Source organism: Quercus lobata, chromosome 2, assembly GCF_001633185.2.
Source record: "Quercus lobata isolate SW786 chromosome 2, ValleyOak3.0 Primary Assembly, whole genome shotgun sequence".
In the NCBI taxonomy this organism is placed as follows: Eukaryota; Viridiplantae; Streptophyta; class Magnoliopsida; order Fagales; family Fagaceae; genus Quercus; species Quercus lobata.
The window spans coordinates 8,963,981-8,987,999 of record NC_044905.1 but is presented as its reverse complement, the minus strand read 5'-3'; the positions used below and the strand labels follow the sequence as shown (position 1 = coordinate 8,987,999).

General features: G+C 42.1%; 3 protein-coding genes across 4 annotated transcripts; 2 read left to right on the top strand and 1 right to left on the bottom strand.

The window, feature by feature from the left end:
- Positions 1 to 848: 848 nt before the first annotated feature.
- LOC115974352 (tubby-like F-box protein 5) lies at positions 849 to 3,895 on the top strand. The gene is made up of 5 exons (XM_031094674.1): positions 849 to 1,396; positions 1,587 to 2,008; positions 2,100 to 2,187; positions 2,745 to 2,877; positions 2,953 to 3,895. The coding sequence occupies exons 2-5, from the start codon at positions 1,607 to 1,609 to the stop codon at positions 3,626 to 3,628; spliced, it is 1,299 nt and encodes a 432-aa protein (XP_030950534.1). The 5' UTR covers positions 849 to 1,396; positions 1,587 to 1,606; the 3' UTR covers positions 3,629 to 3,895.
- Positions 3,896 to 5,464: 1,569 nt separating this feature from the next.
- LOC115974353 (CBS domain-containing protein CBSX3, mitochondrial) lies at positions 5,465 to 7,738 on the top strand. 2 transcript variants are annotated; one of them, XM_031094677.1, is made up of 6 exons: positions 5,465 to 5,535; positions 6,252 to 6,505; positions 6,590 to 6,668; positions 6,886 to 6,959; positions 7,060 to 7,120; positions 7,247 to 7,738. In XM_031094677.1, the coding sequence occupies exons 2-6, from the start codon at positions 6,263 to 6,265 to the stop codon at positions 7,387 to 7,389; spliced, it is 600 nt and encodes a 199-aa protein (XP_030950537.1). In that variant the 5' UTR covers positions 5,465 to 5,535; positions 6,252 to 6,262; the 3' UTR covers positions 7,390 to 7,738. The 2 variants fall into 2 exon arrangements, with proteins under 2 accessions (XP_030950537.1, XP_030950535.1); XM_031094675.1 differs by having other exon boundaries at positions 7,057 to 7,120.
- On the bottom strand, positions 7,442 to 11,911 carry LOC115974351 (pentatricopeptide repeat-containing protein At1g62910). The gene is made up of 3 exons (XM_031094673.1): positions 11,741 to 11,911; positions 10,166 to 11,410; positions 7,442 to 9,082 (listed from the first exon to the last, which is right to left on the bottom strand). The coding sequence occupies exons 2-3, from the start codon at positions 11,309 to 11,311 to the stop codon at positions 8,030 to 8,032; spliced, it is 2,199 nt and encodes a 732-aa protein (XP_030950533.1). The 5' UTR covers positions 11,312 to 11,410; positions 11,741 to 11,911; the 3' UTR covers positions 7,442 to 8,029.
- Positions 11,912 to 24,019: the final 12,108 nt, after the last annotated feature.

Here is a 24,019-nt window from a genome sequence, read left to right as displayed (position 1 = left end):
ACCTTCCAAACCCACACTCTACAAATGATATTGTTAGGGGCCTTTTCACGTGCGAACCCGACACTGTTACGGTCCGCCACGAAACGCGTCCTTACAACACTTATTAACATGATTATTTTATAAAAACAAAGAGGTCATCTTGAGTGTCGAAATTGAGTCTCTCTCTCATACATGTTTTTTTTTTTTTTTTTTACTGATCTCTCATACACGTTAATAAGTCTAATAATATGAATTCTATTTTATTAAAGGAATTATCCTCTTTCTGTGATTTAGTACTTTATAAAATCTTTATAACTTTTTTTATTTAAAAATAATAATAAAATTAACTTTTAACTAAAATCAAAAAGGTGAAGCGACCTAAGTTTAGCAAAAATATGAAATACTAGATAGAGAAGAAAATGCAGATAGTCATATTGAGATCTCGTGTGCGTTTTGCATGGTTTAATTTTGCCAGCTTATTTTACTATTCAGTTTATTTTTACTACTATTTATGGGTTTCACTGTACTTTTTAGTAGTATTATTATTCATAAGTTTCACTGTATTATTTCAACTAATTTTTACCTTTATTTACCGTATTTTTAGTAAAAAAAATTTAATTTTAACAAAATAAACAGATTCTAAATAGAGCGATATTGTCATAAATGTACCGCTGTCTAAATTACAAAGAAAAATTCTAAACTTATCTATTAAAAAAGAAAAACACAGACAGAAAAAAAAATAATACCACGTGAAATTTTACAACTTTTACTGCAACTGTACAATCTTAGTTGGCCATGGTTGTAAGTCATTTTTATATAAATTCATAAGTTTTTCTCTACCGCTACCACATTGTCATGTTTACAGTTACGGTCAAATTTGTGGTATTTCATGTGATCAAAACTGGGGTGTGAGCGAAAGCACAGGAGAGTAGACCCATGAATTCAACGGACAAAAGCAAAAGTGGGGAGGGTGGTGGTTAAAAATACGTTTTTAAAAAGATAAGATAATTTGGGGGGATCCCAGAAAAAGCAAGCAAAGCTAGGTTGTGTTGTTGGCTCAGAGGCTGAGAGAGTAGCGGTTGGTGCGAAACCCCTAAAAGGCTAAGTGCAAAGGTGGAGAGTAAACAAAACAAACAGAGAAGAAGAATAGAGAGGGAAATTTCGGAGAAAGAGGAAGAAGAGGCATTTTCTAAATTATCCTTGGTCCCACACCGCCTTTTCTCTCCTCTTCTTCTTCTTCTTCTTCTTCTTCTTCTTTTTGGTTTGTCCGAGAGAGACACACATTGCTCTAACCTCTTTAGATAAAAACTATGAAAATATAATAATAAAATATTCTCTCTACTTTTCGCTTGGTCCCGATCCGCAATTTCATCGAACTTCCCTGGATAGTTTCGTCATATATAACGTCACCACACCGGTACTACCACTACCTGAGCTTCCTCGAAAGAACATTTTCGAATGTTTTAGATCTTGACTTTCGCAAAAAAAATAAAAGAAGATATTTTCGTTTTTCACAATATTTTGCACCTTTGATTTCTTTTTTGTACATCTAGATCTGCTAATTTAGAACGCTATTATATGTATGTTTTTGAATTTTGGACAAACAGCGAGTTTTTAGTTTGAGACGATGTCGCTCAAAGCGATAGTTCGGGAGCTGACGAAGGAGATTCGAGATGGAATAGGGAGCATATCGAAGAGAAGAGGAGGAGAAGATGGGAAAAGTAGTGCGCGTTATTGTCGGCGCGGAAAGTCTCACATCGCGCCGGATTGTTCATCGTTGACGTCGTCTTCGTTGACTGCAGCATTCGTTACGATTCAAGAGCAGCAGCAGAGCCGGTGGTCGAATTTGCCTCCTGAATTGCTTCTAGATATAATTCAACGCGTCGAAGCAAGCGAGACGGCTTGGCCTGCTCGCAAAGACGTCGTGGCTTGCGCCTCGGTTTGCAGGTCTTGGAGAGATGTCACTAAAGAGATTGTTAAAACTCCAGAACAATGTGGCTCACTCACCTTCCCCATCTCACTCAAACAGGTATTCTTTTAAAAATCACCTCTTTTAGACCCGGGATTGAGCTTTGTGTGTATTGACATCTTGTTTCTTTTCTGCTAATATGTGTAAATAGCCTGGCCCAAGGGATGCTCCGATCCAATGCTTTATAAAGAGGGAAAGGGCGACCTCGACTTATCATCTCTATCTTGGTCTGAGCCCTGGTAAATGTTTCTGTTGTTTTACTCTTTTGATGAATTGAAAATAGGCGTTTTTGGCTCAATTCAATTGGAGTTTGAGAGAGGAATTTAGTGAAAGAGGGAAAAATTATCAAGCTCAACCTTAAACTCAAACGTGAAATCTGAAATTTAATTAGGCATAGTAGTCCTAATTGGATTTATTTTTTGAACTTTGAAGTACAGATTTTGAGCTATGCAATCCCTCTTGGGTCTTGACTCATTCGGTTTATTTTTTGATTGGATGGTAAAGGAAATGCATTGTCTAGCAATTTCCTCTTCCAATTGATTAGAAAATGGGTCTCTAGGAAAAATAAGTGCATGACTATGGTTGCTATGGAGTTCAGTTGCTTAATGTTGTGTGATTTTTAGGGTTATGGATTCTTAAATTTGGCTGATGTAGCAGTGAGAAACTAGGTTTCTTTTTGGACTGTTTTACTTTTAATCTTCCTTGTCGCCCAAAACATTTTGTTTTTAGAAAGTACTGCTAACTATATGCTTCAACCCCTAATATATGCTTTGCTTTGAAAAAAAACCATCTACAGCTCTGTCTTCGGATACGAGTAAATTATTGTTGGCAGCAAAAAAGATCAGAAGGGCAACGAGTACAGAATTTGTAATATCGTTAGTTCAAGATGATTACTCTCGAGCAAGCAATTCTTATGTTGGAAAGCTGAGGTTTGCTCTACTTAAATTGGATCTTTACTTTAAGGCATTCTTCTGCAATGTGTTTGATCAGCATATTTTGAACAGGTCTAATTTCCTGGGGACCAAGTTTTCCGTCTATGATAGTCAGCCTCCACATGACTTGTCAATCCAATCGAATTCTAGGTCACATCGAAGAATCCGTCCAAAGCAGGTATCTCCTAAGGTACCTGCCGCGGGTAATTACAATGTGGCTACTATATCTTATGAGCTCAATGTCCTCCGCACCAGAGGTCCAAGGAGAATGCAGTGCACAATGCATTCAATCCCCATATCTGCGATACAAGAAGGGGGCACTGCCCCTACTCCAATGGAATTCAAAAATCACCATGATGAGCAATGCTCATTGTTTTCAATTTCAAAAGGAAAGAAGCCACTTGTTGAGTTCAGCTCCACCAGCCTTGCCGAGACACTGGAATCAACACCCAACACAAGGGATTCTCTGGTTTTGAAAAACAAAGCTCCTAGATGGCACGAGCAGCTGCAATGTTGGTGCCTAAATTTCAAAGGACGTGTTACAGTTGCCTCTGTTAAGAATTTTCAGCTGGTTGCAGCTGCAGAGAATCATCAAAATGTTCCGTTGGCAGAACAAGAAAAAGTAATACTACAATTTGGTAAAATTGGGAAAGACATTTTCACCATGGATTACCGCTATCCTCTTTCCGCTTTCCAAGCGTTTGCACTCTGCTTGAGCAGCTTCGACACTAAACCAGCTTGTGAATGAGTTACCGCCTTTCACAATGAGTCATTATCAAGCTAGTCTTCCCTGAAAGTTAATTGTAAATATTGTTTTTAATGGAAGAGTTGTAGGGGCTTTACCCTTCATCTTGCAGGTATTACTTCTATGTATTGGCAATGACTGCAAAAATATTTTACAGAAAGGCAGTTGTATGACTATCCCCAAATATGTAACGTCAACACTTCTAGAGAATGTTATTTTTTGAAATTGATAGTACCTGGTCATAAAAAAGTTTCTTGTGCATTGATATTACTTACTTGGTCATAAACGTTAGAGACTTTGTATGATTATCTGGCTTTGAATGGATTACTTGGTCATACTCATTTTTAAGCTTATTGGCCAGGGTGGTGTTGACTTCAGCTTTGCGTGTTTTGGAGGCTCTTGATTCCTCTTTATTTTCCTCTTCTGAGGTCTAGGTTCAGCATTTCGTATATGTTGCCTTGAGGTTTACTCTTCTAAGAGTTTAGTTGACTCTGGGGTTGAGCCTCTAATGTCTCTTTCTTTACTTGCCCTTTTTCGTAATTTTCTCTGCTTTTTTCAAAAAAACATTATTACTTATATTTTCACTAATTTACAGCTCTGGACAGAGATATGTCTAATAGTTGACAGATAAAAAGATCCGAAGGAAACAATTAAAGATTTGTAAGTTCCTTGGTCAAATATGATTCCACTTGAGCAAGCAGAATGCATTGGATGCCAAGGCAATCATTTACATGTGCAACTGGCATCCTATCTTTGTGGGATTGTGTTCCCATTTGCATACACAAGTCTTCAACAGAAAATGTTGACCATGACTCTCATTTCCAGGGCATCAGGTTCGTGACAATCAGCCTTCACATGACCCTGAAATCCAGTAGAATTGTTGATCATAACAAATAGTTTCAATAGCTGCAATTTATGTGAATTTTACATCATGAATCTTCCTACCTGAAAAACAGACCGAAACTTTAGTGTCTTTTCATCTCAGATTTATTGAAACAGTTAAAAGAGTCTAGCATCAACTACATATTCAAGTCTATTTGCATGGAAATATCCTTTCTGACCAGTGTATGCTCATCCAACTTCTAGGACCAAATCACTGAGAGCCTCTTCGTCTCAATGCTATATACAGGAATTTTTTTGCTCCAACAGAACGTACATGGTCTGGAATTCTTCATTCAATCCACATGCTCTGACGCCTAGTCATGACAACATGTTCATGTCTAGTTCTTCAGTGTAGGATTGTCCTTCATAAGCTGATCCAGAATAACCAATTGCTATGTTTCACATATGGTTTGCAATATCTTTCCTGATACTCTTGCTCAACAAAATAAAGACATCATTTGGCCATGGCTCGTTGTTCTTCTGGGTTAGATCAATAACCTTGGTTGAGATGTCTTGCCAATAATTCATTCAATAAGTTAGAGACACATACAAATGACTTTTTTTTGCAACTTGTTGAGATGTCTTGCCACTATAGGCTCATGGGAAAGTGATACCAGTGTTGGGTACATGTAAAATTGACATTAATGGCAAAATTCCTTTAGCAAGTTCTGAAAACTGGTTGTGAATTTGTGTGTAGAAGAAGCTCATTTCTTTTCCATATACAATGGGTTATGGGGCAAAGTACGTGACTTTCAGTGATGAAGAGAAAGCTTTCCACATCATGCAACATCGTAAAAGCAACGTGACAAAGAAGTAAAACATCTAAAAAAAATTTCCCCTTCCTTCACACACTCATTCAAGAAAGGAATTCAAAGAAAGTACTTTTACAAGAGATTACGGCAAGATATTCTTATGCCATTCTTTTGAAATTGCCGTACATGGATTAGTTTACATTACATATACCTTACGCATTTGCCATCATTAGGAGAGCATCCGATTAATTTCAACCTTTCTTCTCTGCAGCCAAGGTATGTTACCATGTCACTTCCTATTTACTAATCTCATTCTCTTTGAATATAACCTGACAATTCTTTAACATAAATTAGAGCAATCTAGTAAAAGTTCATGTAATTGTTTCCCCTCTATTTATTTATTTCTAACATTTATGAAACTATTGCAATGCAATTCATGTTCTACTTTCTGATAGTTTGGACACCTTTCATGCTTTTTCAATTTTGAAGAGATTTTGTTATAATAGAACTATGAAAGGTGGAGAACAAATATCAAAGCCTGTAAAAAATTGAAAAATCCAAATTCAAACCCGTCCCGTGAGATTCTAAACACCTAACCCAGATGGACATTGTTAATCTTTGCCAATACAACCCAAGCCAATCCAATCCAACCTTTAAGTCAACAATATTGTTTTAAGAGCCTTGTAGTTTGAATAATGCATCTTGATGTTTTCAATGGAGATATCCACCTCTCCCAATTTAACCTTCGAATTATTAAAAAAAAAAAATGTTATTGTAATAGCATGCGATGTTCTTCTTGAGTCTTGACCCTCCACTTGCATATTATGTCATCTATATCTATCAGCTAGGCAAAAATAATGTCTTGGTAGGGTAATGAAGAATCTGAATTTGAAGTTAAATGGATAGATATAGAATAAAACATCAAATACTAAGGCCAAAGGGGAGGAAGGTTATATACACTTGGAAATATTAAAATGATTTTGTATGAACAGAGAAAAAAAAAATGCAAGGAATTTTCAGAGCAGTACGATCTTGCCAGGAAACACTCAAGGCTGCAATTTTGCAACATTCACATGGGAGAGGGAAAATATTCACTTTTGGAGGCACTACCTCCTCTTCACCCGAACAGCTAAAAGGCTTGGAGAATGTAACAGTGGCAGAGGTGCTAATGACTAAGGGAGAAGAAAAAACTGGTTCCTGGCTGTGGTGCCGGACCAATGATGCTGTCATCGACGCAGTCAAAAATGTAATCTTAATAACATTTCAGTAGTCCGAAAACTTCCTTAATTGAAATTACATGCATTGCACAATGATCACCTTGATATTACAGATGGCTAAAAATAATATTGGGTCGTTAGTGGTACTAAAGCCAGGAGAGGAACATCTTGCAGGAATAATCACTGAAAGAGGTAATTGATTAATATTCATGGCATTCCCAAACTCTGATTTTCATAGCAGAAAAGTAGGCTCAACAGAGTCAGAATTTACCAAAATGCTGTTTTTTTTGTGTGTGGATAATTTCAACAAGCCATATAAGTCCAATTACATTAAACAGTTGGGAATGTCCTCACTCAACAACTTATTTTATTCTGATTATTGTTGGTTATGGAATGAATGGGCAAGCAGACTATACGAGGAAGATAGTCGCGCAGGGAAGATCACCCATATATACAACAGTTGGGGAAATTATGACCGATAAGGTTCTATTTCATGCTTTCCTTGTAACTTTTAATCCCCTTGGAAAATACCAAGGACAACCAGCTAGTGTTTTAACCCGCTTTAAATATTTACCTTCAGCAGGACAAATTAATAACAGTGACATCTGATACCAATATTCTCCAAGCAATGCAGCTAATGACAGGTGATAGTCATGTTAAGAATTCATATATAGTAATTACCAAAAAAAAAAAATCGAGTAATTTTCTTTGGTCATTGTTATGTAAAACAATGTTGAAGAGGAATTAATAAGAATTCTTGACATTTGCAGAAAATCGGATACGGCATATTCCAGTCATTGATGGGAAGATAGTTGGCATGATCTCTATTGTAGATGTTGTAAGAGCAGTAGTGAATGAGCAAAGTGGAGAACTGAAGCAAATGAATGAGTTCATTAAAGGAGACTACTATTAGAATCAAACAATTTTACATTTGAGAGCATGCTGCTGGTAATGAATAATTATGATTTGACGCGGAAATATTTTAAATTGTATAGCAGACATGTAATAAAAAAGAAAAGAGAAATATATTCAAGATTCATATCATGATGAGCTTGTTGCAAATCACAGGAATGAATTGATATCTCCAGCAGGATCAGTCAGGAAAAAATAAATAAACCAAAAAAAAAAAAAATGTAAAACTGAGTCTTAACAGGAGTGATTGACAGTCCCATATGCTGGGGTTTCGTGAACTGCCCTTGCGGGAATGTATTCACCATAGAAGAGCTAAAGGTCAGTCAACCTATGAGCACATAATGATACAGGGCATGCTAAAAACAGAAAATTGAAGTACATAATAAAATGCTTGCCTGTGTCTATTGACACAATGTATGTCTATTATGGAAGAAGGCACCAAAAAATATGGGCATGGGAACCATCTCAAAACTCATATAATAAGCTAAGATGATGTTGGTGAAGAGCCTAAACTCACCCCTTTTATGGATAATAACCTGCTGCTTGCTGTGTTCTATGGCTTCCAATTGGACTATAGAACAATCTCATTGTTTGTTTCTAGCAGCAAAAGACTTGAGAAATATTCACAAAATACCAACAAACTATCTCATTGTAGGTCTCCTGCGGCTAAAAGCTTGAGATGCCATCAAGGCCACCTTAAGTGGTTCTGATGCAGCAAAACCCCGGGCCTCCATCAGCCCATGTATCCTTTTAGCATCCTCCATAAAGCCACCAGCCAAAAGCCCATTTATAATCCTCTCAAAGTCATCAGGCCCCAGTTGCTCTGTCTTAGCCTCCAGAGCCCCTAGTGCTTGAAGGGATTTTTTCTCCACTCCAGCCCTTGAGTACATATCGCAAAGGCTTATATGCACCTTAAAAGGAGGGGCCTCACCCAGCTCAACAATCTTGTCCAATAGCTGCTCAGCCTCGTTAACTAGCTGCAATTTACCCAACCAATCCACAAGAACAGTGTAAGTGGCAACTCCGGGCTGAAATCCATCCTTCTCAAGTTGCAACAAAAGATTTAGAGCCTTATCCAATAAATTCTTCCTCTCATATGCTGCAATCATGCTAGCAGTGCACCTGTCATCAGGTCTATGCCCAACTTTTATCATATAGTCAAAGTTGCTCCTTGCCAGATCAGGGTCGCCAGATTGCCCATATGCCTCAACAAGCAAAGTACAAGACTCCAAACTTGGTTGAAAACCTGCAAACTGCATGGTGTTTGCAATTCGTCCTGCTCCACCAACATCACCACGTTGAGCAAATGACCGAAGTAATGCCATGTAAATTTCCTGTGTGGGTTTCATGTCTCTTGCCTCCATCTCTCTCATCAGTGACTCACCCAACTTGGGTTGGCCAGCATTTACATATGCCATGATCATCGAGTTGTAGACCTTCATGTCTGGTTGGAATCCCTGGCTCCTCAAACTTTCAAATGCTTCTTTGGCACGTTCAATATTGCCTGCTTTGCTGTACATGTGAACCAAAACTGTGGCTGTTAAAATATCAGGCACTATACCATTTTCATTCATCTTCTTAAGAATTCTCTCAGCATCTTCTAAGTGGTTCTCTTTGGCATGGGCATCAATAAGCTTTGAGTAGTCACGGATGTTTGTTTGAAACGACTCTTCACACAGTACAAGTTCTGCTACCTACAAAACAAATAATTTGAAATCAACCAAATGAACATGGAAAATTCAAAAAGCAGCCTTCATAACTCTAACTCACAAATTAGAAAGTTATCCAGGTGCACATGCATGTTCCGACACTTTCACACTTGACATGTACAAGCATACATCCAAATTCAAATGACGTTTCTCTACTGAACCAACATTGTACAGAAACCTGGACAAGAGTCACATATAGATGCATGAAAAGCACACTAGGATAGCAATTCTGCTATCAACTAAGAGAAAAGAACATGAATGTACATTGATGTCCAGTTTCCATTTGAATCTTGTTCCCAAGGCAATGGGTTTCCATGCTTCTATGGATCCATTGCTCCAAGTACACAATTCTCCACTCTATTTATTTTTGTACATACCCCTAATTATTACAAGAGCCAATGTGTCCAGCAACAATGAAAAATATATTTGCTTTAGTGAAGCATAGACAAAATACTTGCTGGGCTTTAAAGGCATTTTAACATAACCAAGAGCAACCAGAAACATACCATATATAACAAAATCTAAACAAAAGCACTTAATGTGATCCCTTCAAAAGACACAATACATTCAAATATATTCATCTGGAAGAAGTTCAAGTATAATACAGTCCACAACTAAAAAAAAGAAAAAGAGAATCATATATGTATCCTAGAAAAACTTCCTGTTCACAGATATGCATAAAACCTCAATAGGACACTACTTCATTGCATATTGCAACCAAGTGCCTTCCTCCAAATTGCAATCAACATACTGGAGTTAATCCCTCCAACAAGCACAATGAAATTGTTGCTGACTGTGATTTTGTGATGCCAGACTACTCAAAGCTCCTAATGTTGGATGATGATATGCAACCTTAGTAAAAGGTTGAAATCAAGTTATAGACAGAGTATATACTTAACATCTAACTCTGGAGAATTATTTGAATGATCAATGGAGATGCGCATTTTATAAGCTTTTAAAAGATATTACACACAAATCTTATTTGGTTTTCTTATATTTAATTTAAGTTAAACGCTGATATTGTTAAATTGAAAACAATATGCACAACAGGAAAATAAATTGGCGTACCTTAAAGTATACACTATTATTTTGCTCTTTCAATCTGTCAAGCAAAGTGATCCAGTCAATCCGGCCAGGTTGAAGAAGCTCTACCCATTCAGCCAAAACTGGAGATGGATCCTCCTCCTTATTCAATGAAAGAATACTCTCAGTCACCAGTTTGCATTTCCCAGATATTGGCTTTGGTTCCTCAGGCCAAATGAGCTCCCCTCTCTCATGAATTTTATCAGCCACCTCAGCCCATTTTGGGTCAGAGAGATCAAGACCATAAATCTTGTACCTAATCTTCCCTCGTCTCTTAGGAAGACTAACAACTTTAGGCTTCTCCTCAGCCATAACAGCCTCATCACCCATTGTTTCAGCTTGCTTGCCCTCTGATTTCTCCCCTTCATCTTGGGCTCGAGCTTCTTCTCTCATGCACTCCAAACTCTCATAAAACTCACTTTCCTCCATTTTCTCGCGAGCCCATTTGAATCTAAGCTCTCTCAGCATATCCCCGCGAATACCAACTTCACCGGCAAACCTGCACATTTCCTTAACTTCTTCAGATTGCAGAAACCCCTTCATCTTTTCCTTCATTTTCTCCTTTCTCATATCATCCAAAACCATATTACTCACTTCCCAAACTGTTCTCCATAAATCCTCACTAAAATCCTGTGAAGGAGCGGCCACTGCGGCACCAAGCATCTGCTCAAGACCACCCTTTTCCATCTCCGACACAACTTTCCCAACAACGACCAAAAGCATTGCCTCAATTGTCTCCTTATCACAGTCAGTGTAAACTTCATAGAGCTTCCCACGCATTATCCAAACAAATCGGGACAAGAACTCATTCATGGTCCCATCCTCCTCCTCCTCCTCCTCCTCCTCCTCAAATTCCTCTGAATTGAGTTTTGGGTATCCACCCAAGTGGCTCAGTTTAGTTCCATCAGCAGAGTGAATGTGCGTACTGAAAGACGAAATGGGTTTAAGGCAATTAGGGTTTTGGAGGGGTTTAAAGCTTCCATCACTATTTGGAAAATGAAACCGAGAAGATATTGGGGCAGTAATTGTGGTGAAATTCCTGTAAATATACGGGTACATTGATGGTGATTTCCCATTGGTGCTTGATAGATTGTTGATTGTTTTCCGAGAAACTAAGTGCCTCAAGCTCATGTCTCTCAAAGAAAGTAATATAAATTTTCAATACCCAAAACCCTTGCTCAAAGTTTCGACCCAACAAATATACTACACCCTCAAAGACTTAGCAAAATCCTGGGGAACAAGAAAATTATAAATAAATTCAGAAATTGAAACCAATCACCAATGTCTTAACATATAAAATTGCATTTCCCATTATATAAAAAATTGACATGTAAAATCAATTAACCAATATCCATAAATATGTAATCCCCTAAAACAGCTCTGTGGACTAATGTTGTATAAAGATTTACAGGTTTCTATCAAGATGCGAAACACAGAAGAAGAAGAAAATAAAAACCATTTTCTAGCATTTTCCTTTTACTTTCCCGAGAACCAAACACAGCCGTAGTGTTATTACGCTTGTAGTTAGAGATGAGAAAGAAGCCAAGATTAGAGCTTTACCAGAATTGATGACCGTGGATAGCCGGCGAGCGCTGAACGGACAGTCAAGATTTGAGAAATGAGTGTGGAGGAGTGTGAACTATAGGGAGAGTGAGAACTAGGGTTTATTCTTAGGATTTAGCTGATCAAGCATTATGGTAAATTTTACGAGAAGCCATGTCAAAAATGTTTTTTTTAATATATATTTTATAACTTTCAAAACCCCTGGTGATTATAGTCGTAACCAGTAATAGAGAGCACCTTGGTTTTAGATGGGAAAGTATCAAAATATTTAATACACGTGAGTTCTGAATTCGATCGAAAAATGTTTTTATTTTATTTTTTGGAATTAAAAAAAAGAAAAGAGAAATGTACTTTACAAATTTTAAGTAACATGTTATTATTGGTAAATAAAAATATAATTTTACTCGTGAATTCAAATTAAAATTAATAACAACTATTTTTTTTTTGGCTAGATAATTGCAGGGGATAGAGACCCCGAGCTAACGGTTACCAGTAGAACCAGGTGCCATTATGCTACAAGACCAATGGGAGTAACAACTATTCTTATTAAAAAAAAAAAAAATTGAAGGTGATGACGTTGAAAATTGTCACCAATAGGTCACACCGTACTCGCGACTCAAAGCGAACCTGCACAACAAGAATGATCGAAAGAAAACCTTTAGAGAGCATCGGTGTGGTGCCGGCCAAACACTCTCCGAAGGTCAAGTCAGAATTCGTCTCTTCACTCTAGAGCGCTAGAGAGGGTCAAATCATTGTACCTTGATTTGCGAAAGTGTTAGTCCTTTTATAGTGGTAGAGAGTTGGCTTTTCTTCTTGACCTCCAAATCTTTTCCATATGGGACTCTAATACAAATTCTCCAAAGCGTGGTGACCAAGGATTTCCCTTTTTTGATCTTAGGGCTTTTCTAGGCGATAGAGATTTCGGATCATGGGCCCTTACTATGTCTGTCAGCGATGGGCCTTCAAAGCGCGTGGGACCATCTTTACACAGGCCCAACAGTTCCAATCCGTCAGGCCCATTAAGGTAGGCCCATTAAACTCTATATTTTATCATCTTCAGTTGCCCCCTTCACCCCAATGGTCCGTCCGCTTTTAGGTCAAAGGATCAATGGGGTGACGATCCTAACGTAGGGGTATGACGGGTATTTTTATGACGGAATGGGATCCGTGAGACAAAAAGAAGGTTTAAATTGATTGACGGATTCATGCAAGATAGGATGACGGTTCCAGATGGATCAACCCGTCAGAAGAAGATTCATCAAGTTGACGGTTACATGAAGGGTACAATCTGTTGATGCGTACTGACAGGTTGTCAACATTTATTGAGCATGCCACGTGTCAATCTCTGAATGGCCGTTGTATAGGATCGAAGCGTCGCTTCGTCTTCCGTGCATCTCCTATATATATATAAGGCGCCTCACTCTCCCATTTTCACAATTTTCAACCAGAAATCGTCTGTCAGAGCGAAGCCGTCAACCTTGTCAGAGCACTCCGTCGAGGGCGAGTATCTACCGATTACAACAACCGTCACCCATCCTCCGCTAAGTGTGGTAAGTATTTACTTTAATACCATAATCAAGTTACATTTCCGTCCTTGCATTGTTGTTAGGCTTTCTATACCCGTCAATGCTTTCAAACCCGTCAGTCTTAGGTTTCATCATCAATTGTAGAAAATGTCTAGTGCGTCAAGTAACCAGTCGGTGGTTCGTGACGGGACGGAATACGAGAATGTATACCCGTCCGATCATAAAGACCAAGAGAGTCCTGGCGAAGATAGGAGTCCGTCTGCATCCTCTTCGTCCTCAACAAATGAGGATGTGGAGATAGTTGAGATAGAGGGTCTTGCTGACGACGGGAATCAAGCACTGGAGCCCGTTGTAGGTGCTGATGGACTAAGGCAGTTCATCATGTTACCAGAGTGGACAGTGCATAGGTTCACATCTGTCATCAGGGAGAGACATTTCAGTACTTTTAGAACCAACTTCCAGATTCTGGATTACATTCCCATCCGTCTACCCTATGTGACGGAGAAGTGTTACTATGAAGGGGTAGAAGGTGTTGGAGTATACGAGCAGGTGTTGAAGGAAGGACTTCGGTTCCCGCTCTCTACACTTCATAGGGAACTCTTGCACTATCTGGGACTGTCCGTCACCCAGATTTCTCCGAACGCCTGGAGGGTCTTCATAGCAATGAAGATTCTTTATGGTGTAATGTCAAATGGGGAAAGGAGATTGACGGTCTGTGAGTTTCTTCACTGTTACCGTCCTGACGAGATTGATAAATCAAGGGGGATGTATCGTTTTGCTAGTCGAAGTCCCTTGTTGAAGATTATCTTTGAGACCCCAGACTCAAATAGAGACTGGAAGAGTCGCTACTTCTTCCTGGAGGGTGACAGATGGATGAACCGTCCAGGAGAGACGGCGTACATGCCTGTTGATACAACCTGGGGAGTAATAAACCAATCGTGTATGCACCCGTCCCCCTTTTTTTTTTTTTTTAATACTTTTTCATACCCGTCCACTTTTATGTGCATATTTTGATCGTCTTTCTCTGTAGGTAGACGGCGCCCGCAAGTTAGCCTTGAGGAATTCAGTTTCCTTGAAAAGATTTGCAGAAAAACTAAGCCGAAAGAAAGGACCTGGGCCAAGTTAGTGAATCCGAAAACAATACACTGGTATTGTGACGGTCCAGAACCTACCCGCGAGGCCATTGTATACAATGAAAGAATACACAAACGTGAGTCCGTCAACTTTTACTCTTGAAATTAGCCTTCAATTTGAGAAAACATCTTCATCCGTCCTGTATTGCAGAAATGGACGACGCAAAGAGAAGGGCAATGATAAAATCGCTAGCCGTCGAGCAAAAGAAGACGGGTGAGATTGTGGTTCCCAAGGTGCCGGGGTCGTCGGCTAAGAGGAAGCAGCCGCCAAAGTCTGATCGTCCACACAAGCAGCCGAAGGTTCCATTGGAACCCGTTGTGGGCTTGATGGCTGAGGGTGCTAAGACCGTCACCCCAGCTAAACATGGATCCGGTAAGGGCTTAATGCAGGCCCCACCCGTCAGCGAGGAGAAGTCCCCTCCCCTTCTCCGTGACGACTCGAAGTTTGCTTTGGAGAAGCTTTCGTCGATAATTTCCGCAGAGGATTACGAGGATCTGGGGAATCATTCGACGGAGGCAATGGGGGAGACGGGGTTATTCGCCGTTGCATAGGTAACCTTTTTTATCCGTCATTGTATGTCCGTCCACTCTTCTTAGTTTTCTATTTAACACCCTTTTAATTTTGTTTATTTCAGTCCTTGGTTATGATGAAGGGCTTGATGGACCGCTGCCTCAACCGTGAAGCGGCTCTGGAACGTGTACGGTGAAAAGCTGAGCAGACGGAGGAGGAGCTTAGCCAACTGCATAAGTGGAAGTCCACAATGGAGAAGAAGTTCGACCTGTCTGAGAAGACCAGGAAAGAGTTTGAACAGAGGACGGAGGAAGCTGGGAAGGCCTTGAAGGGTAAAGAAGATGAGGTAAAGGATTTGAAGAAGAAACTCCGTCAGGCCAGGGAGGATGCCGTCAATGAGTATCGCGATTCTGAGGCTTTGTTGAAGGAGTTGGGGGGATCGTTCCTTCAAGGCTTTGACGATGCACTCCGTCAGATAAAAAAGGCCTACCCAGATCTGGACGTGTCCATGATAACCGTTAGTGATCAAGATCAGACATCTGCTCTGCTCGTCGCTTCAGAAAATACGGACGACCTTTTTGGTGAAGATGCTGTTCAGGGCGACGGAGAGTCTGTTCCGTCGAAGGATGTCCAAGTTGCTGAGCCGAAGAAAGTAGATTAATTTTCATGTAACTTACATTTAGGATGATCCGTCCCCTTTTGGCTTATTTATTTATTTTGAGAACAATCCGTCCTCTTTTTATTGTATTAAACGTTTGCCTTCTCGGCTTTTTGTTAGCTTATTAGTGCTATGCTTTCTATTGTCGTATGGAACCCGTCCACATTGCAGATTTATTATTTTTAGTATTTGATTGATCTGTTCAATTGGATGATATATTATCCGACCACGTGGATGGTCCGTCAACATTTAAACATCCCGTTATCTGCCCATTTTTTGGACTTATGATCTTTGTTTGCCATCTTGGGAGATCCGTCCATTTTATGGATAGATTTCCTATCAGCTTTATCGACCCGTCACCTTTGAGGCACGTTTTTACTAACTTAATGATCCGTCTATTTTGTGGACTTGGGATTTCGTTCACTTCTTCGGTGATCCGTTTACTGTGTGGACAGTTCATATCTTGTCAATGATCCGTCCACTTTGTGGACGGCTAATCGTGTTCCTCTTTTTGATGGTTCGTTCACTTTGCTGAGGAAATTTTAACATCGTTTAAGTGATCCATCCACTTTGTGGACTGTTCTTTCACGCTGTTGGTGATCCGTCCACTTCGTGGACTGTTCTCTCACGATGTTGGTGATCCGTCCATTTTGGATTTCAAATTGTCATCCGTGTGGGATGGCTCGTCTGATCAGACTATATTCGTCACCCCTGGGGGGCGATTCGTCCAACTTTCGGACTTATTTCATCCGTCCGTTTTGGACTGCATTCGTCACCTTTGTAGGGCGAGCTGTCCACTTTGTGGACTTACTTCTGTTTGTCCCGTGGGACTTCGAGTGGTCAGCCTTGTAGGATAATCGTCCACCTAGTGGACTTTAAGCCGTCACCCTTTGGGTGATCCGTCCACCTTATGGACTCCACTTTGTATCCGTCCACCTTGTGGACTTAAAGATGATCGTCCACCTCGTGGACTTTAAGCCGTCACCCTTTGTGGGTGATCCGTCCATTTTGTGGACTTTATTTTGTATTCGCCCATCTTGTGGACTTTAAAGTGAACAACCTTGTAGGATAACCGTCCACTTCGAGGACTTTAAGCCGTCACCCTTTGGGTGATCCGTCCACCTTGTGGACTCCACTTTGTATCCGTCCACTTTGTGGACTTAAAGTGAACATCCTTGTAGGAGGTTATCATCCTTGTGGGATGCTCCGTCCATCTTGTGGACTTCATTTTGTATTCGTCCGTCTCGTGGACTTTTATCTAGCTTTCGTTAACTTTGTGGACAATTGTAATGACATCCAAGTAGAAGATCATAATTGTATCTGATTATAGAGATGCGTAAAGGAAAAGTGCCTGCCCCCTTGGGCTTAAAAAAGGCACGACAAGATTGTAGCAAAAGAAAAACAGTTAAAAGAAAAACTTATAGAAAACTTAAAAAGCCAAAAAGAAAATTGGTTGCCGTTCACCGTGTTACTATCACTGGTAGTATTTTCTCAAATGCTCGGCATTCCATGGATGCGGTAGCTTCTCTCCATCTGTTGTCTCCAGGTGGTATGTTCCTTTCCTTTTCCATGCCGTGACTCTATAAGGTCCTTCCCAGTTGGGGCCGAATTTTCCCTGTGTAGGGTCTCTAGTTGCACCTATGACCCTCCTGAGTACGAGGTCTCCTACTTGGAAGTTTCTGTGTCGGACCCGGGAGTTGTAATGTCTGGCCATGCGATCCTGGTATCTAGCGATCCTTTGCTCCGCCACCGACCTTACCTCATCTATCAGGTCCAGCTGTAGCCTCATAGATTCGTCGTTCCTGCTTTCGTCATGGTTGTGAACCCTGTAACTTGTGAGCCCAACTTCTGCTGGGATGACCGCCTCGCTCCCGTATGTCAGTCGGAATGGCGTCTCTCCTGTTGGAGTCCTCGCCGTTGTCCTGTATGCCCACAGTATGCTCGACAATTCTTCGGGCCATATGCTCTTTGCCCCCTCGAGCCGAGTCTTGATAATCTTTAATAGGGATCGGTTCGTGACTTCAACCTGGCCATTAGCCTGAGGATGGGCGGGTGATGAGTAGTGGTTTTTTATTCCTAGCTGTGTGCAGAAATCCCGGAAGTGGCCGTTGTCGAACTGCCTCCCGTTATCTGAGACAAGGACTCTAGGAATACCAAACCTGCATACAATGCACCGCCAGACAAAACTTCTAATGTTCTTTTCTGTAATGGTGGCCAAGGCTTCCGCTTCTACCCATTTTGTGAAGTAGTCAATACCCACTACCAAGAACTTTAGCTGCCTTACCGCCGTTGGGAAAGGTCCCATGATATCTAGTCCCCACTGAGCGAACGGCCATAGAGCCGTTATAGGGGTCAGCTCCTCAGCTGGCTGTCCGATAAAATTGCTGAACCTCTAGCATTTGTCGCAGCTTTTAACGTAAGACTCGGCATCCTTCTGCATGGTTGGCCAGTAATACCCAGCTCGTACCAGTTTATGCACCAACGACCGCGATCCAGAATGGTTCCCGCATATCCCTTCGTGTACTTCCCATTACGTAGTCTGCCTCTTCAACCCCGAGGCATCTTATATAAGGGTGGGAGAAACCTCTCTTATAAAGAATGTCTTTTATTAAGACGAACCTTGCCACTTGGACTTTTAGCTTTCTCGCTGCCCCCTTCTCTTCTGGCAGTAACCCGTCCTTTAAGTATGAAGTTATCTGTGTAGTCCAGTTTCTTTCGGAGCGTATCTCCTACATATTGTCGGGGTCTATTAGTGGAAAGAGTTGAACAAAGGAAAGTACATTACCCAGTGTCATCATATGTTCTGCTGAAGCAGCTTTGGCTAGCCGATCGGCGAGCTCATTTTCTCCCCTGGGGATTTGGACGACCATCGCTTTTAGCCCGTTGACTCTCGCCCTTACTTGATCAAGATATCTCTTCAACCTTTCCCCCTTGCATTCATAATCTCCGTTTACTTGATTGGTCACGACTTGAGAGTCGCAATAAACGACCACACTTTCAGCTCCGGCGGCTTTGGCTAGGTCGAGTCCTACCGCCACCGCTTCGTATTCTGCTTCATTGTTGGTAATGGGGAAGTCGAGACGGACCATACATTCGATCTTGTCTCCTTCAGGTGACAGCAATACTATGCTGGCCCCTCCAATTCGCCGATTGGATGATCCGTCGGTGTAGATGCTTCACTGGGGGGGTTCTTCTGCCCCCTTGTCCTCGTCACGCGTAAACTCTGCTATGAAGTCGGCTACAGCTTGTCCTTTAATGGCCACACGTGGACGGTACTTGATATCAAACTCACTCAATTCTATTGCCCACAGCGTCAGTCGACCTGCGGCTTCAGGATTACTCAGTGCCCTTCGCAAGGGCTTGTCGGTCATTACGTTCACGGTATGGGCTTGAAAGTAGGGTTTGAGCTTGCGAGCCGCCGTGACCAATGCAAAAGCGAGTTTCTCCATAGGTTGGTATCTTTCTTCGGCACTGCGGAGCGCCCGGCTGGCGTAGTATACAGGCTTCTGTGCATTATCCTCTTCTCTAATTAAGGCCGCGCTGACGGCGACAGAGGAGACAGCCAAGTAAAGGAAAAGTTCTTCACCAGGTTGCGAGGGACTCAATAGGGGTGGTGAAGATAGGTATGCCTTTAATTCCTCGAACGCTCGCTGACACTCGTCCGTCCACTCGAAGGATTTCTTTAATGTGCGAAAGAAGGGCAAGCACTTGTCCGTGGCTCTCGACACGAATCTATTTAATGCCGTTATCTTGCCGTTAAGGCTTTGTATCTCCTTCACATTTCGCAGGGGGGCCATTTCTACTATGGCTCGGATTTTGTCCAGATTAGCCTCATCCCCCTCTGGGAAACCATGAACCCTAGGAATTTGCCTGCCGTTACGCCGAATGCGCATTTTCCCGGATTGAGTTTCATGTTGTAGGATCGAAGCGTATCGAATGTTTCCTTAAGATCTTCCAGGTGGTCTTCCTCCTTCCGGCTCTTCACCAGCATGTCGTCGACATAGACTTGGACATTCCTCCCGATTTGCTGCGCGAACATCTTATTCATTAGCCTTTGGTATGTTGCCCCCGCATTCTTCAGGCCGAATGGCATTACTTTGTAACAGAATAGTCCTTGGCTGGTTACGAACGAAGTTTTCTCCTGATCGGCCTCGTGCATGCGGATCTGGTTATAACCCGAGAAAGCGTCCATGAAGCTTAGTAATTGGTGTTGAGCCGTTGAGTCTACTAGGACGTCGACCCTTGGAAGGGGATAGCTATCTTTAGGGCACACTTTGTTAAGATCGGTGAAATCCACGCACATCCGCCACTTGCCGCTCGCTTTCTTCACCATTACCACATTCGCCAGCCAATCGGGATAGTAGACTTCCCTGATGAAGCTTGCCTTTTGGAGTTTGCGGACCTCTTCCGCTATTGCTTGGTCTCGTTCCGGTGCGAACACTCTCTTCTTTTGTTGGACGGGTGGAAATGAGGGCAATACATTCAATTTGTGTACCATGACCGAGGGATCGATTCCCGGCATGTCGTCATGGCTCCTGGCGAACACATCCTTATTACTCCTCAAGAAAGCTACGAGCTCTTGACGGATTGCGGGTTTGGCAAGCGTTCCGATCTTGGTTGTTCTGTCCGGATTAGAACTGTCAAGAGTTATCTCCTCCAGCTTCTCTATGGGTTCTGCCATCGTTCGGTGCTTTTCTATGTTCAAGGCCTGGATTTGGTCTTGCATCTCTATCATAGCTACGTAGCATTCTCGTGTGGCAACTTGACTTCCGCGTAGCTCTCCTACCCCATACTCCGTTGGGAACTTGATTATTAGGTGGTAAGTTGATGTTACCGCCTTCCACGAGTTGAGCGTAGGTCGTCCAAGAATAGCATTGTAGGCGGACGAGCAATCGACCACCAAGAATGTCACGTTCCTGGTGATTTGTTGGGGGTAATCTCCTATTGTCACCGGTAACGTTACCGCGCCCAAAGGGAATACCCTACTCCCTCCGAAACCAACAAGCGGGGCGTTTGTCGGTATTAGCTGCTCCCTGTCAATCCTCATTTGCTGGAATGCCGGATAGTACAAGATATCGGCCGAGCTGCCGTTGTCGATCAACACTCGGTGCATGTTGTAGTCTCCTGTCCACATGCTGACGACAAGGGCATCGTCGTGTGGATGGTGTAGGCGCCGTGCATCCTCTTCCGAGAACCCAACAACAGGGCTTTCTCTTTTTGCTATCTTTGGCACTGTGCCCGCCAACTGGACATTCTGTACAATCCGAAGGTATGTTTTGTGAGCATTTTTTGACGATCCGACCGCAGCAGTTCCTCCGATTATCATTCTTATGTCCCCTAATGGGGGTCTTGGTCACTCGTCTTCTCGGCGGGGGTGTTGTTCTTGTGGGGGTTGATCCGTTCTCCCCTTGTTGACGAACTTCTGCAACTTCCCTTGTCGGATAAGGGCTTCGATTTGCTGCTTCAAGTCGTAGCAATCGGCCGTGTCGTGGCCGTGGTCACGATGGAAGCGGCAATATTTGTCTCTGGACCTTTTGCTGGGATCACTCTTCAGCTTTCCTGGGAACGTCAGGGACCCTTTGTCCTTAATCTGCATTAGGACTTGGTCTATCGGTGCGGTTAACGGGGTGAAACTTGTGAACCTTCCGCCCGTGGGTTTTGGACGTTTGTCCTCCCTTCGGTCTCCCATCCTTCCTTTCTTTCGACCCTGGTCTTGTCGGGGATCCTCTTGTCTGTCTCTTTTCTTGGGTCTATCTTCTCGGGCTAATAGCTCGTCTTCAGCGTTCATATATTTGGTGGCCCTGTAAAGCACCTCCGACATGGTCTTGGGGTCGTTTTTGTATAGGGAGAACAAAAACTTACCCCCCTTCAGCCCATTCGTGAATGCTGCTACCAATATCTTGTCGTCGACTTCGTCGATCGAGAGCGCTTCCTTATTGAAGCGTGATATGTAGGCCTGCAACATCTCCTCCTCTCGCTGCTTGATATTCATTAAACAAGCCGTGGATTTTCTATACCGATGTCCTCCGATGAAGTGCGTAGTAAATTGAGCACTTAGTTCCTTGAAGGTGCTGATGGAGTTGGGTGCTAGCCGGCTGAACCAAATCCTTGCTGCGCCCTTTAGGGTTGTAGGAAAGGCCCTGCACATAATCGCGTCTGCCACTCCCTGAAGGTGCATCAGGGTCTTGAAGGTCTCTAGGTGATCTAGAGGGTCCTTGACTCCGTCATAACTATCCATATTTGGCATGCGGAACTTATTCGGCAGGGGAAAGGAGTTGACGGTTGTCGTGAATGGCGAGTCTGTCCGGTTGACAAGGTCGTCAAGATCACTTGACACTCACCCCTTGAGAGCGTTCATCATTACATCCATCTGTTCCTTAATCGCCTGCATATCCGCGATGATGGATTGTGGAGCCGTATCCGTTAGGGAAGGGATGCTAATGTCCCGTCGCACTGGTCTGCTCGGGGCGTTACTCTCCTGTGGTCCGTCATGATTTCTCCTTTCAGCATTGGTCCCTTCTTGATCCGCTCCTTGGTTATTGACCGCTGCATTCTTTTGGTTCAGCTGCTCTTCTAGGTCGTGGTTTTGTTTGGTGAGGCGCTCCACGGCTGTGGCGAGCGTCCTGACCTGTTTCTCAAGGGCAGTCATAGGGGCTTCTTCTTCTTGAACGTCATTCGTGGTTGCCATTGAGCGAGTGAGTACCATGTAACTCTTTTGTCTAGGAAGCGATGAAGTGCTACACGTTTCCCACAGACGGCGCCAACTGATGACGTTGAAAATTGTCACCAATAGGTCACACCGTACTTGCGACTCAAAGCGAACCTGCACAACAAGAATGATCGAAAGAAAACCTTTAGAGAGCACCGGTGTGGTGCCGGCCAAACACTCTCCGAAGGTCAAGTCAGAATTCGTCTCTTCACTCTAGAGCGCTAGAGAGGGTCAATTCATTGTACCTTGATTTGCGAAAATGTTAGTCCTTTTATAGTGGTAGAGAGTTGGTTTTTCTTCTTGACCTCCAAATCTTTTCTATGTGGGATTCTAATACAAATTCTCCAAAGCGTGGTGACCAAGGATTTCCCTTTTTTGATCTTAGGGCTTTTCTAGGCGATAGAGATTTCGGATCATGGGCCCTTACTATGTCTGTCAGCGATGGGCCTTCAAAGCGCGTGGGACCATCTTTACATAGGCCCAACAGTTCCAATCCGTCAAGCCCATTAAGGTAGGCCCATCAGGCTCTATATTTTATTATCTTTAGCAGGTTACAATCACTTTCAGTGGAAATAATTAGTATGCTTTAAAAAAAAAAAAGTATGCACAAATAGACTCAAGCACAATAGTTTTTTTTTTTTTTTTGGGTAATAAAAGGGGTAAATTAGTATAATAAAGCCAAATTTATATTAAAAAAAATTGCATGTTAACTATCACGTGTGGTGGATTATCAAATATTACAAAATTCAACTTGACCTTTGTAAACATTTTAATTAGCTGATCCATCATCAAATTCATTGTAAGGTCACAATTTGGAGCTCAAGCCCAAAATGTATGGAAACTTGGTCCAATGAACCCAATACAATGAATTTGTAAAAAATTGGTTAAAGAACTAAGAACTAAGACCTAACGAATTGGACAACGACTAGAGTTGGATTAAATGGCAGTCAAACATAAACAAGAGGAGTTGATATCAAGGCACTTTCAGTCCGAGGAGGCCATAGTCATCATATATTGATCACAGTGGGATAATAAGACAGTTTAAGTTGCTACAGTGTCCTCTCTTTCTATTTTTCGATTCCTTCTCCATGAAGAGTCTTCTACCTTATATATCTTCTTTGGTGTCATCTTTATCCTCCACTTGTCGATTATCTGAACCCCCACTTGAGTGCTTGTCCCATCAGCCACATTTCTTGGCGCTCTGTGAGTTATGGTAGCTAATGTGACACTGTTCAGAGGTCTTCTCCACATAAATGCGGCTAATAAAGTAGCTGTTGTGCATTTAATGCGGTGGTGTCAGTCTTCTCTTAGATATTTTTAGGTTCTCTTCCTTCTCTCATGCCCACGAAACACGTCTCTGTCATTATACCTTCTCGGCTAGCCATTTTAATTGTTGGGTTATATTTTTTGAACCATATTCACAAGTCCAAGGAGTATGTACTCCTCAGACAACCACTCGTTTGCTCCACTTATAAGTCTCGATTTGAGAATGTCTCATCATTAGTAGTTTCTCTTCGGACTTGTTTATCCCCTCGGACAAAGCCCAAGGCCCAATATGCGATCTTGGGCCCTTACCCCTACATTCACATATAGATTTTGCAATCATATAATAGACTTGTGGGACCGAGAGGTCTGCAATTCGGCCCAAACTCTATCTGGGCCCAGGGCCCGTGCCGAGGAGGTATCTTGCCGAAGACGAATGATCAGTGGCCGAGGTAGCAAGGGGAACGGCTGAGCAC